The 12,941-nt window shown below is 53.3% G+C and overlaps 4 protein-coding genes across 4 annotated transcripts; 1 reads left to right on the forward strand and 3 right to left on the reverse strand.

The window, feature by feature from the left end:
• Window positions 1-56: 56 nt before the first annotated feature.
• VTN49DRAFT_2226 (uncharacterized protein) lies at window positions 57-3,959 on the reverse strand (the record flags this gene model as incomplete). Its single annotated transcript, XM_069409928.1, has 4 exons — window positions 57-2,269; window positions 2,323-2,465; window positions 2,519-2,949; window positions 3,003-3,959. 4 exons carry the CDS (start codon window positions 3,957-3,959, stop codon window positions 57-59), a joined length of 3,744 nt encoding a protein of 1,247 aa, XP_069268784.1.
• A 2,403-nt stretch (window positions 3,960-6,362) lies between these two features.
• VTN49DRAFT_2227 (uncharacterized protein) lies at window positions 6,363-7,190 on the reverse strand (the record flags this gene model as incomplete). The annotated part of the gene is made up of 1 exon (XM_069409929.1): window positions 6,363-7,190. One exon carries the CDS (start codon window positions 7,188-7,190, stop codon window positions 6,363-6,365), a length of 828 nt encoding a protein of 275 aa, XP_069268785.1.
• A 435-nt stretch (window positions 7,191-7,625) lies between these two features.
• On the reverse strand, window positions 7,626-9,635 carry VTN49DRAFT_2228 (uncharacterized protein; the record flags this gene model as incomplete). Its single annotated transcript, XM_069409930.1, has 2 exons — window positions 7,626-9,168; window positions 9,238-9,635. 2 exons carry the CDS (start codon window positions 9,633-9,635, stop codon window positions 7,626-7,628), a joined length of 1,941 nt encoding a protein of 646 aa, XP_069268786.1.
• Window positions 9,636-10,420: 785 nt separating this feature from the next.
• VTN49DRAFT_2229 (uncharacterized protein) lies at window positions 10,421-12,428 on the forward strand (the record flags this gene model as incomplete). Its single annotated transcript, XM_069409931.1, has 2 exons — window positions 10,421-12,235; window positions 12,291-12,428. The coding sequence occupies 2 exons, from the start codon at window positions 10,421-10,423 to the stop codon at window positions 12,426-12,428; spliced, it is 1,953 nt and encodes a 650-aa protein (XP_069268787.1).
• Between the last annotated feature and the right edge of the window lie 513 nt (window positions 12,429-12,941).

The raw sequence follows: 12,941 nt of genomic DNA on the forward strand, positions 1-12,941 counted from the left end.
ATGCAAATCGTGTCGTAAAAGTACAGATCAAACATCAAACGCCAAACAAAGTCTATTTACACCGAAGTGACCGTAATGGGAGGGGGTTGAGAGATTGGTAACTCCGGCTCCTTCTGTTTGTCGCCAGAGCGCCTTGACAGAGGAAGCTCTCCCGTTTCCTCATCCGCATTGGGCTGTCCGGCAAATGAGCCAGCCTGCTTCTTGCGGAAAGGACGGGTGAAAGCGTATTTGACACCGTGCCAGAGAGCGCGGCAAACCCGGCTCGCCGCATGGACGAACGGCGCAAGGATCTTGGCGATTGGACGCAACACGCGAGCGATATTGCCGACAACAAAGTTGAAAACAACCGCAAAATACTCGTCCGGAATAAGTCGCAGGATAACGGCCCAAGGCATGCAGCAGACAGCGCAAAGCAAACAGATGCCCCATTGTGCACCAGTGAGTGGCACGACGTGCAGGGCAACGCCTCCAACGAAGATAATCAGGATCTGGCCGCCCACCATGAGCAAGTTAATGCCCATGAACCAGTAGTTCTTGAACATGCCCTCGAAAATGTTAAGGTGATTGTCCAATCGCCGGTTGTTGAACTCGTTGAAGATCTGCATCCAGACAAAAGTATTGAAGACAATCGTGCCCAGCTGTTCCTCGCGCCGCTCTGGATCATCCTGGTCGAGAATCGGGCCCAGGAATGAGTCGCCCGCAAAGTACAATGCGAAGGTGACCGCAAGTTGATAAATGGTCTGCCCGATGATCATCTTCCACATGTTCATGGTGAACAGAGGGGCGCTCTTTGGAGACGGCTTCTGATTGAGGATTTTCTCCGTCGGTCCATCGGTAGCCAGGGCCAATGCGGCAAAGGTGTCCATGATAAGGTTGACCCACAGCAGCTGAACCGCTGTGAGGATACTTTCGTTGGAGCTGCTGTAGACCGCAGTCACAAAGGTGAGAACGACAGCAGTGATGTTGACGGTGACTTGAAACTGGAGGAATTTGGCCACAGCATCGTTGACGGCTCGACCCCAAGCGATCGCAGTGACGATGGATTTGAAATTATCATCCAAAAGAATGATTGAACTGGCCTCCTTAGCAACCTCGGTTCCAGCGATGCCCATAGAGAAGCCGACGTCGGCGGTTTTGAGGGCAGGCCCATCATTGGTACCATCACCAGTGACAGCGACAGTCTCCCCGAGTGCCTTGAGCCGCTCGACGAGAATCCGCTTATCGTCAGGTGAAGAGCGTGCCAGGACCTGAAGGCGTGGAACTACTTCATCCAACTCCTTTTCCGTCAGCTGCCGGAACTTTGGACCCTCCATGACAATGCCGTCTTCAGTTTTGATGCCACAACTCTCCGCAATGGCTGTCGCCGTCTTGACGTTATCTCCGGTGACCATTTTGACCTTAACGCCAGCGCCATGGCACTTGCTGATGGCGCCAGGAACCTCAGGCCGGAGTGGGTCTTGGATACCCACAACGCCAATCCATGTCATGTTGTTGAACACGCTCTCAAAGGTGGCGGCAGACGCATCCTCCTCGAGACGCTGACTACCCGGTGGTGGCCAGCTGGGGAAGTCCTGATACACCATTCCGATCGTGCGAAGAGACCGCCGTGCGTAATCGTCGATCGTGGCTGAGATAGACTCACGATCGGCACTTGTGAGCGGAGTGGTGTCGATATAGCTTCCCTCAGACGAAGTAGACATGATTGACGTGGCGGATTCCAGCAAAATCTCCGATGCGCCCTTGACAAGGAACCGGAAGCCGACAGCAGGTTCACGATACACGACACCCATGCATTTCCGAGCGGAATCAAATGGGAAAATCTGAACCACTTCCGCATTTGCCCGCTCTTCACGCACGTTCATACCCAGGTGATCCTTCGCGAGTTGCAAGAGCGCGACTTCGGTCTTGCTTCCGACGAACTCTTTTGTGCCGTTTTGATCATCCTCGAAGGCCGTCGAATTCAGAGCAATGCTCCTGATGATGAGACTCCTGATAGCACTGGAATAGCGCTTGAAAACTTCGGAGACGGTTGTCGTCGGCGCTGTTTCCTTATCGTCCAGAGGCAATTGATTGAACCTGTCCTCACGGGACCACGTGCCCGCCACAACCGACATTTTGTTCTGGGTGAGCGTCCCAGTTTTATCCGAGCAAATGACAGTCGCATTGCCCATGGTCTCACATGCTCGCAGGACTCGAACAAGGTTGTTTTCTTTGACCATGCGTGTTGTAGCGAACGCCAAGGCCAGAGTGACGGCCAATGGAAGACCCTCTGAACGTCTTGTTAGCATCGGCGAATTTGTCGAACCACGAGAGGGGACTTACCAGGAATTGCGACCACGATTACAGTCACCGCGACAATCAAGATATCCATAAATTCCTGACCCTTGACTGCCGGGGATGCATCATTGCTCGGAAGCTGGGCGAGGAACCGAATCAAAAGGACCAGAAAGAGAATACCAGCGGCACTGTCATTGTTAGCGCAAACTCGCATCCATAGACCGCCCGATGTGGTACTTACGATGACCCTAGCCATCCGATGGCTGATGCCAGCTTTCCGAGTTTGACTTGAAGAGGAGTGGCTTCGGGTTCCGTCTGCAACGAAGACATGATCCGTCCGTACGAGGAATAGGGACCGACGCTAGTAACCAAACAAGTACCAACGCCCTCAAGGACCTTGCTGCCAGAGATGATAAAAGGATCAAGTTTTTTTGTAGCCGTGCCATCAATCATTTGCTGCCATACTTCCTGAGCCGGAGTCTTCTTCATCTGATCCGATTCACCGGTTGCAGACGACTCATCGCACTTGATTCCGTGACCAGAAATCAGAATGCCGTCGGCTGCTGGCGCATCACCTGGTTCGAGATGCAAGATGTCGCCGACCAGGACATCGTGAATAGAAATCATGATTTCTTGGCCGGAACGAGTGACCTTGACATCGCGAGCCTCTTTCTGTGGTTGCGTTAGCTCAAGTCTATCCTGCGTGGCCAAGTGACATAACATACCCGTCGATTGAGTTTTGCAAATTGTCTCTCTTTTTGCCAATCATTCGCGGCCGTGACAAGCGTCACAATGAGAATGGCTACGACGATGGCGACGCCCTCGATCCAGTCCACTTTCGAGCCGCCACTCAAAGCCTCATAGAGGCCCAGCGATAAGGAAATAATTGCAGCGCCGGTCAGAAGCATAATGATTCGATCGTTGTATGCAGCCCAAAAGAGTTCCAGGAACCCTTTGGTCTTGCGCTCCGCTAATTTATTGCGACCAAAGACTCGTATCCGATCGCAATACGGCTCGCCTGATGGCGCAGCATTGGAATCATCACCGTTCTCTGCCACTGGCTCGATCGACTTGCCCTTGTCGTCGTGCGAGTGAAGAACCCGGGTGGCCGCTTCGAAGGTGACTCGTCCCGGCAAACTGGTCTCGTCCAGGGAAAGACCGGCAGTCAAATGGGTGCGCAAGCCAATCGACAAACCCTCCAACCCTCCGAGGGCATAAAACGCAGCCAATGACTTAGGGTTCAGCATCTTGTTGAGCTGGCCCGGAGAGAAGGCGAACACATTGTCATCGACAATGAAATCCTTCTCATACCGTGGATCTGGTTTCAAGGCCTCAGAAAGTGGTACATCGTCATAGGAAGGCTTGAAGGAATCAAACGGAGTGGAGGAGCTTTTCCTGGACGGAGGGACGAGGGTCGGATTTGATGAGGTGATGGAGATTGAGCGCTCCCGAAGAGTCACGGAATCCCATGTTGATGCTCGAGACGAAGACCCGGCGAACAGCAAGCTGCCATCTCTGCTGGCAGGCGGAAGCGATGCTGCATCGTGAGAAACGGCCGACGTCGGGCTCAAGTGCTGTGGGTCGGCCGTCTGGTTTGAGGGAGTGCTTGGGTCATTCTCTGCATTTCGTTCCGGTAACGAGTCTGTGTCGACCGTGATCGCAGGAAGTTGAAGATTCGCCATGATGCTGGCGAATATAGGGCAATAAGCGACGTGCGGCCAATTCCATCCGCTACGGCAGGGATGTTGCGAAGAGTAAAGTGTTACTCTGAAGTGAGATATTTAGGGTTCATGTATCAAGAGGGATTGTCCTCATCATAAACCAACGGCTGGGGGGCAATTTTTCTGGGCATTTTTTCTGCGGCGGGCGATGTTACCAGGTTCCTAAAGCACAGCCTCGCCGAACCTTTGAGACTGGAGGTTTCGTTCTGGTCCTGAGTTGGGTCGTGGAGCTAATTAAATCTCCACTAGCACTACCCTTATTTGGGCTAGTAGATTTGCTTAGTAATAATTTGCCGCGGCGACTCATCAAAAATCGGTTGGAACCCCTGTCGTTGGAAGCCTTCGCAGGTCGTGTTTAGATCGTCAAGTGTCTTCCACAGCGAGTTTTTCTCTGCTCAATTGAGTGTGCCGGTGCTGTTTGCCGCCGATATTGGTGGTAGTAAATCACAGCGGTCGGATGATTAAACGCCAATCAACCGCGTATTGGGCTGGGAAACTTCATCTAGAATGGTGTGACCGCGCCGCAAACAATGACAGATTTCTCCAAGACCGCAGAGGCGAAGCTGAATGGCTCAGTACGCGCCCCCAAGGACGGCTTCTCCCAACGGCGGCTGATACTCCCTGCGTCTCCTGGCAACCTGAAGTCCTGAACAATTAATCGGCGGGAAGTGCCGAAACATTGCCTGACTATGGACTACTCCGCACAGCTCTTGCATACATAACCTAGTACTGTAAGCGGCAGAGATAAAACCCCTCCTCTCCCCAGTCCTAACCAGCGATAACGATTGTCCTTGCCACTCAATATCGCGATGCAGCAAACGCGACGAGCCAGCCCAAGGGCAATCAAAGCAATTCCCAAAATAACCTAGGCGGCGCCATTATGACCAGCTTTACCCCTGCGCCCCTGGAGACCGCCCGTTACGCGACTTGCACCAGCTAGCGCCTGCCAAGCCTATCCAAGCCCTAACCTGGATGTTCGTTTCTCCGGTTCCGAACTACGAACTGGCTGCACGCGCCACTGCACCGCCATATGTGGCTTAAAAATACCAAGGCAGGAACACAGGTACCTGCCTGTCCGGAAGTGCATAGTATTTGAACCACGCCACCCCAGGCTGACAGACAAACGTAGCATGATCATAATGACAAGGTTCGGACGTCACAACCCAAGCAGTTTCACGGCTTTGCTGTGTCATATCCACAGATCGTCACCTTTCAGTCTAGGCAACAGTTTCCCTCCGTAATACCAGCCCATGGCTGTTAATGACCGCTCTGACTTCAGTTGCGTATGTGACTCGCAAGAGCAAAACTGCGCCTTGCAATAGCACCGATTCAGGTGGATTTATCGCGGCAATCCTGGGTTTCGGGCAGTGGAATAAAGAATCGGAAGCTCGGTGAGAGAATCTAGAGTTTTTCGTTCTACAGCGTGTTCTGTACTGTGTGCCATATCGTGGCAATTTGGACAAGTCACATCGCCGAGCGCCGATGAAATTCTCGGATTTGTTACTACAAGGTGTAATTTGGAGCTTCGGCATGAATATTGTATGGTTTTCCAACAGGACACACCAGTATGACGATTATTTTGCATAACCAAGCTCCATCCCCGCAGCTTGTAGAATGCCTTGGATCCCTACCCAGAGTAACTCCAAACAGGAAGAAAATAAAATTCCTACCTGAGTAATCTAGGAGGAGGCGAAAATCAAAGTGTTGAACAAATTAACGGCGTCCATCCCGCCACGAGAATTGGGGTTTGGATTGTGATTTGTCGAACCTCCATTTTCCAAGAGCACTGCCTCAACCCTTGGCATATCCGTATGTCCGTGAATCGTTTCAATGAGGTTCGGGGATCATCGTGCGGAGATCTGCACGTGTGTCTAAGTACTAAATCACTGACGTCAAGTCTATCGGTGAGAGCGTTTGGAGCATGGTCTAGGCTTATGCGGAGTGGGAGCTTTTAGCTCTCCTGCATATGACCTCATGCCTGACAAGGCAGCAGAGCATTGCAGCTTACAGCTATTGTGCTTGGCAAACCGAGTCCAGTGAGACTATGGTTGAAAACCCTTAGTAGCTACCCTGGGTCATTTACCTTTGGTAGGTAGAAATACTATTTCCTTGGTCCGATCTGCGCTGCACATCGGCAATGCCGAGTCTCTTTAACTCGCCGACAATACAGAGCCAAGGCACGTATTTGCTAGAGCATATTTCAATTGGGGAGCCGGAGTCAATGGCAGTCATGGAAGCCATGGCACTGCCTTGCTCAACTGACTCGACCTATCGGCAATTTGCTCCAAGAAACCCTTCTGCGAATGGAATTTGTAGGTATATAGAATAGCAGGCAAAAATACCAAACACCTGCCATTGAACAATCTAAGAAACATCTGGCCAGAAACGTTCCTCCAACCATAGCACCTGCTTCCACCAAGCCAGACACTTGCCTCTTTCTCGCTCAATTTCCTCCGCACCCTTGACTTGCCCAGCCAGTTCATCCAGAACGTCGCCGATTGTATTGACAAACTTCTCAAACTCGGGACTCGTCCAATTGGGGATGAACTGACGGCGCAGGGACCCGCCGTCAAGGTCCCGCTCGTGACCGGCGGAGAAGGACGAGGGCGATGTACTGGACACGCATGACGAGCACTGCGCCATCACATCCGCCGCATACCGCCACGCATGCAGGTAGCAATACTCCGTGGCGTAGAGGACCGTCAACCCTTCCAGCAACGAAACGCCGGGGCTGGTTGCGGACATAAACAGGTCGATATATGCGTGTGTAATGGGAGATGCACCAAAGACATTTGCTCCCGGACCGTACTCCCCCGCCTCGTTGGTCGTCGATGCGGGCATGGCCGTCAGATCCAGTCCATCTTGCTTGGCAACATCGTTGAAGAACCGCAGCTCCCGCTGGATATTGACCAGCGAGTCCACCAGGATGTCAAAGATCCGCTGCTCTGTCGTCGGCGACCCGCTTTGCTTCGTATTGGAGTTGCATGGCCGCAGCGTCACCTTGCTTAACAGCCCGCCGATGAAGCGTACATATGCCTGTGCGTAGAGGTGGTCCTGCGCCAGCCATTCCGAGAGCACCTGCTTGCTGATTTGGCCGTGGCCCGCTTTGTTGAGGAACGGATGTTTGGTCGCGCGCTCAAACGCCGCCTTGTTGGTGGATTTGAGCAACTTCGTAAGTGGTTCTGTCTCCATTTTTCAGTGGAATTGCATTAGTTCGATGTACAGAGGGGTTCTGCTTGTTGGTTATACTGCGGGGTGCCGACAGAAGGAATAAGATGGCTTTGATGCCCAAGCCCGGAGAGTCAAGAACAAATGGCCAAGTGAGTCAATAGCCTACGGCGGGGCTTTTAGTGAATAATGGGGTTTGGTATCAACAATTTTCAGATGAACCCCGAGCTTGGCTTCGTTCAATTTTCGGAGGTTTGTTTTTGAGATATCGCAATTGGGTCTGCGCGAAGATTTTCGTCTTGATTACAATGAATAAACCGTGACGTCAAAAGACGGCTAATATTGTTTACTTCGGAGTACCATATACTGATAGAAACCGATGCAAAGTCCCGAAACAAACAATAAAGCATATCGCAATAAACGCGTTTAATCAAGGAACAAGGCACCTTTGTCTAGGCTTTATCCCGCCTTTTTTTTTTTCGAAGGCCTGATCACAATACCCCTCGGCTTACCCCCATCAATGTCATCTGCATGATGAGGCTCGCTCCAGCCCGTCGCAATTTCCCAGTTTCCGCAGTCTTCCCGAACACGGATCTCCTCCACGTTCGCCTCGTTTACGCGACGCTGTACTTCCTCTTTCCAGGCCGCCTCATGCTGCCGAAATGATTCAGCCAAAGGGCCGAGCACGGGTTCTGGCCACATCGGCTTCAGGGCCCAGTTGATCGAGTTGGACTCCCACGGGCGCGTCTTTCCTTCCATGGCCAGACGGGATGCCAGAATCATACGGACCATGGCCTCCAGCGTGTAGCGCGCATCATTGCCCGCATTATGCAGGTGCCATCCAACGATGCCTACACCCATGAGCACGACACTCAACGCCCGATGGTTTTCTTCGCGTTTCAGCACCTGGAAGAGTGTGTTCGTGTCCATCGTGTCGACGAAGGTGGGCTGATTAGGTTTCGTAGTCTTTCTGGCCCCGTCATGTGTCGACTGTCCGCCCACAGCCCCCGGCTGGAACACGGCGCACCCGAGATTACGAAGGTACCGAATGTCGGACTGAACGTCGTGCCCGACGAGAATGATGTTTCTGCGGCGAAGTTTATGTTCCTTAATTTCCCCCTTCTGCTGCAAACCATTGCTGGGAGCAGTCGAATCCGCCGAGTAAGGGGGAAAGAAACAACTGTTTACCACCTTGGCAATGTTTTTGATCGACACCCATTCGCTCCGCCCAAAATCGAACATGTCGGGACACCCATTCACAAATCTATGGTTGACGATATGGCGACGTTCCTTTACGCGGAAATGGCGAGAGCGAATGAATTCGGTCCAATTGCGCCCACGTTCGCCGGGAGCCACGCCCACCAAGTCCAAGGTGTCCAGCGTGGAGACTCCAACCTCAGTGATGGCGTCGCGAGAAGCCCTTTCATCAGACTCAACATCGATACAGATGAAGATAGGCTCCATCGCAGGATCAAAGGGGCTGGGCTCGTTCAATTCGAGAGGCCGCAGAGTGAAGGTTTGCTGCACCTGTCCGCCCTCGGTAGTGGTTGGGCGCTGTGGGAGCAGGCCGAAGAAACACATGCCTCGTCGCAAAGCATGGGCCCATTCCCGCTGCCTTTGGAGTTTTGCCTTGCGTTTCCTCTCTTTTTCCGCCTTGCTCGTTCTCCTGGAAGCATCCACGGCAAATGACAACATTTTTCGATATTCCTGGATAGAGTCCTCAGAAAGGCCGGAAAGTTCGGGAGGGACCTGGTTTTGAGCATTGCGACGGCATTCTTCCATCAGTCTTTCTTTATCGTTGCTGCTCGAGCACCGACCCAAATACTGGGGCTGCGGTGCTTCCTCGTGGAACCTGAGTACCAGGCCATGTTGAGGATCTGCAGGTAGGGCCAAGTCACACTTGAACTTTTTTCTGATTTTTTGCAGAAACTCCTCCACTTGAGCCGCTGGCACCAGGGTCAGGGGATGTTCGTAGACGTCTCTTGGTGGCAGAATGTAATATCTGAATGGTCCTCGCTGTTACCCCGAGGGGTTCGTGTGACCGCCGGAGTCCGAACTGGAGTTTACTTACAGGTCCCATGTCTGTTTCCAGAATTGCCCGCTATCGAAAAATACCCTGGCAATATCGCGGCCGTTCTGACCGCTGAGGTACTTGTAAGGCAGGCGGGAAAGCGCAAATAAGGGACAGAAGCCCTTCTCGATGGCTGTCGGATCCGCCCTTTCGCCAGACTCAAAGATTGAACTGTCACGCTGATGCCACGGTTTCTTGACCGCAGGCTCTTCAGCTTCGGATGCATTGTGACTGACACTGGAGATGCTTGCAGGAGGAGCTTCAGCATCAGCCATTGCCTCGTTACCCGATGACATGTCCGCAGACATCTGAGTCTGCCGACTGGGTCGCCCTGGATCCATGTCCGGCAGGCGTCTATCCCGCTTGAAGAGCAGAGCCAACCGCGCCTCCCTGTCCATAGCCTGACCGCGCGGCTAGGGCGACTACAAGAGAGTATGCAGAGAAGAGAAGTCGTGCAACCGGAAGAAAGGAAGAAAAAGAGGGCAACAGCTCATGACGGGACACAAACGGAAAGAGGTGTCCTCCTACTAACTAGGCTCAACCAGAGTCATAATGACACCAGTTAGGCGGATACATACAGTGAATCAGCACTATGGTGACGCCGCATGAAAGACTCAAATTTCAGAGATTGCGGCGCAATGGTGACACGACTGGGTATCGGCGCGTTCGTGTTCAGGTTGTAACGTGAATTCTCATGCCTAATCAGGCATTGATGCGAATATAACGCAGGAAACCTGCATTTGCCAATAGCTGGACGAGCATTGACTGGTAGAATTGGTAGTAAGTCATAAACAAGTCCTTCAAGCCAGAGCGGCAGTTGCCTGCAAACGATTAGATAAGCGCATACTCTGCGAAATAGAGTTGGGGCTCCGTAACCAGATACGGAAAGCATTCTGAATTCTCGGAGGCCGGATTATTTATTATCCGTAACAACAGTCGCGCCGCGGACGGCAGCGAGTCGTGACAGGACAGTACGCCTTGATTTAGGCGAACGCAGCAGAGCTGCGTTACGGTGCTACATTGCCCTTAACCGAGCTCATTTTGAGCAATCTTGGGCATCACATCATCTGGACTTCCTTTGGCTCCATTACTCTGAAAAGGGGTGAAGCCCTGAACCGCCATCAACTTACTAGCGGAAATCCCTTGATATGTACCCAGCGGCATTCTTCCAGTAGTTGCGACAATGGCCGATATTGCAGACGATACCGGAGGCGTGATTTTTGATGGGCCGTTTGACCCAGACGCGCAGGCCACCGTTTCCGATTTCATCGACTACACGGAATACCTCCCTTGTGATCTCATCCGGTCCCTGACCTTGATCCGAAAACTCGACGAAAGATATCTGGACGAAGCGCAAAAGGTTCACGAGCTTACCAAGATCCATGGACAACTGCCGGATCTGCCGTCCGAGTCGCGACCAAACCCGCGAGAACTCCGCCAACAAATATCACTACATCTCGATCGTGCTCTGAACGCGCGCGAAGCCTCCTATGCGGAAGCATGCCGCCTGTACGACGTGATCGACCGTCACTATGATCGGTTATGCAGCATCAAGAAGAAGTTGGAATCACTGCCCAAACCAACGCCTGAAGAACCATCTTCTGCGGCCCAGTCGCCAGCAAGTAAGCGTTCACGTGCCGGGAAGAAGGGAGAGGAGGTCACTCCTAGAATTACATTACGTCTCGATGGCCAAGGTAGGGGCTCGCTGTCCAGGTCGAGAGGCCGACGGTCCGTGCTTACCGGGTTAAACCCGGACTCCCCAATAGCAAGTACCGAGCAGTCGGACAGTGAAGTAGCTCCAAAACCGGCGGCCCGTAAAGAAAAGGAAACGGAGAAACCCACGACAAATAAAGAGAAGCAGCCGCCGAAACGAGGTGGGAGATCTGGCGGGACAGGTGGTGGACGAGGTGGCGCGACAATGTCCACAAGTGCCGCCCTTGCGCAACTCAAACCGCCCCCGGAGGATGCAAAGAAGGGCAGTGAGGATCTTCCCTGGCTGCGTCTGACAGACTGGGAAATGGCGAGGCTACGAAAAAAGATGAAGAAGAACGCGAACTGGCAACCAAGTGAGATTATGATTAATCGGGAACTCGCCCAGGCAGGCCGAGGCTGGGAAGGCTACCGGGCCGCCAAGGCTCGGGCGGAGGAGACGGGAGAGGAGCTCATTGATTGTGATGATATCATGAACAACTACGTTCCAGGAATGCTCATCCGGAAATCAGAAGCAGCGGCGATGGGTGCTACGCTAGAAGAGACCAAGACAAGCAATCGCGGCATGATGCTGAATGAGGCGAAGCGGTTGAAGCGCGAGAACATGGCGCGCGAGCAGGCGGCCGCTGCCGCTGCCGCAGCGGAGAAGGCAGAGAAGGGTGAGGGAGGCAAGGCCGTAAGCGACGATGCCAGGGGAGGCGAAAAGAAAAATACGCGCAAGAGAAAGGCTGAAGAAGCGGCGCAAGGCGCCACTCCGGCAAAGAAAGAGTCGCTGGAACGGACCGAAACCACGGCGGCGGAAAGAGCTACGGGAGCAGCAGCTGCCGCTGGTCGGCGGAGGCTGCGGACGGCGTCACCAGCACCGGCCGAGTCGGCGACAGCCCAAACTTCCACACCACCCACGACTTCACGTCCTTCCACGAGACGTCGATCAGCTGCGGCTAGTGCCGAGCCGTCGGTCGGCCCCACTTCACGGGAGCATCTGCGACGGAAGAGCACGACACCGGCCGCGACGTCGGCCGATGCGGCGGGAGGCACGCGAAGACGCAAGCGGCCAGCTCCTGGGCCGGTATCAGCCAACAAGGATGGTGGCGCTGCCGTCAGTTATGGGCGGCGCAAGTCCAAACCCACTAAGAAGAGATCATCGACAGGCAAAGAGATCAAGTTGGAGGGAGACTACCGGATTGATGAGGATGGAGTTTTGGAGGAGATTGATCCCAACGAGCCGCGGTACTGCCTCTGCGGGGACGTCAGCTTCGGGACGATGATTTGCTGCGAAAACTCGGAGGTGAGCAACTGTGTCTTCGCGCTTGAAACGCGTTTCATTGTCTGACAGGGAGCAGTGTGATCGGGAATGGTTCCATCTGGAGTGTGTCAACTTGACTGAGATACCCAGCCGGACAACAAAATGGTACTGTCCGGAGTGCCGGGTCAAGCTGAACAAAAATCCAGACGGCATGGAGAGGGTGGGACGACGGTGACATCTCTTGAGCCAGCGCTGAAATTGAGGATGCCGAGGTAGGCTTCTCAAGAGCTTCTCGAACCCATATCACGTGACCTCCACGGCCCGGATACGACGGATCCGAATGCCCCGTGCGAATAGGCTTGGCGGAACTCGTCTCGGACTAAACGGGGCCAGGCGTAGTGGTCTTGGCACCCGCCAATATGCATAAAGCTGAGGAAAATATCCCGAGTCCCGAGCCTCCGCGAAGCTACAGAAACCCAGACAGGCAACAACGGATACATTTATTTACGGCTCTCATCGCATGTTTCAGGGAGTTAGACGGAGGGGGTCAGCATTGTGTCAATGACAAGTGAATTTTCATGAGGCGAACTCGTACCTGTAGATCCGCGCGACTCAGTAAAAGGCGTTGTCTGACAGCATATAAAAAAAAAAAAAAAGCTGAAGGGCTAGCTCAGATCTCAGACCCTTTATCGGCAAGGCAGTCGATTTCCCTTAGTAATCATTGGTAAGCCCACTCGTATATGCCGTA

Source organism: Thermomyces lanuginosus (assembly GCF_041956635.1).
Source record: "Thermomyces lanuginosus strain ATCC 200065 unplaced genomic scaffold VTN49scaffold_27, whole genome shotgun sequence".
Lineage (NCBI taxonomy): Eukaryota > Fungi > Ascomycota > Eurotiomycetes > Eurotiales > Trichocomaceae > Thermomyces > Thermomyces lanuginosus.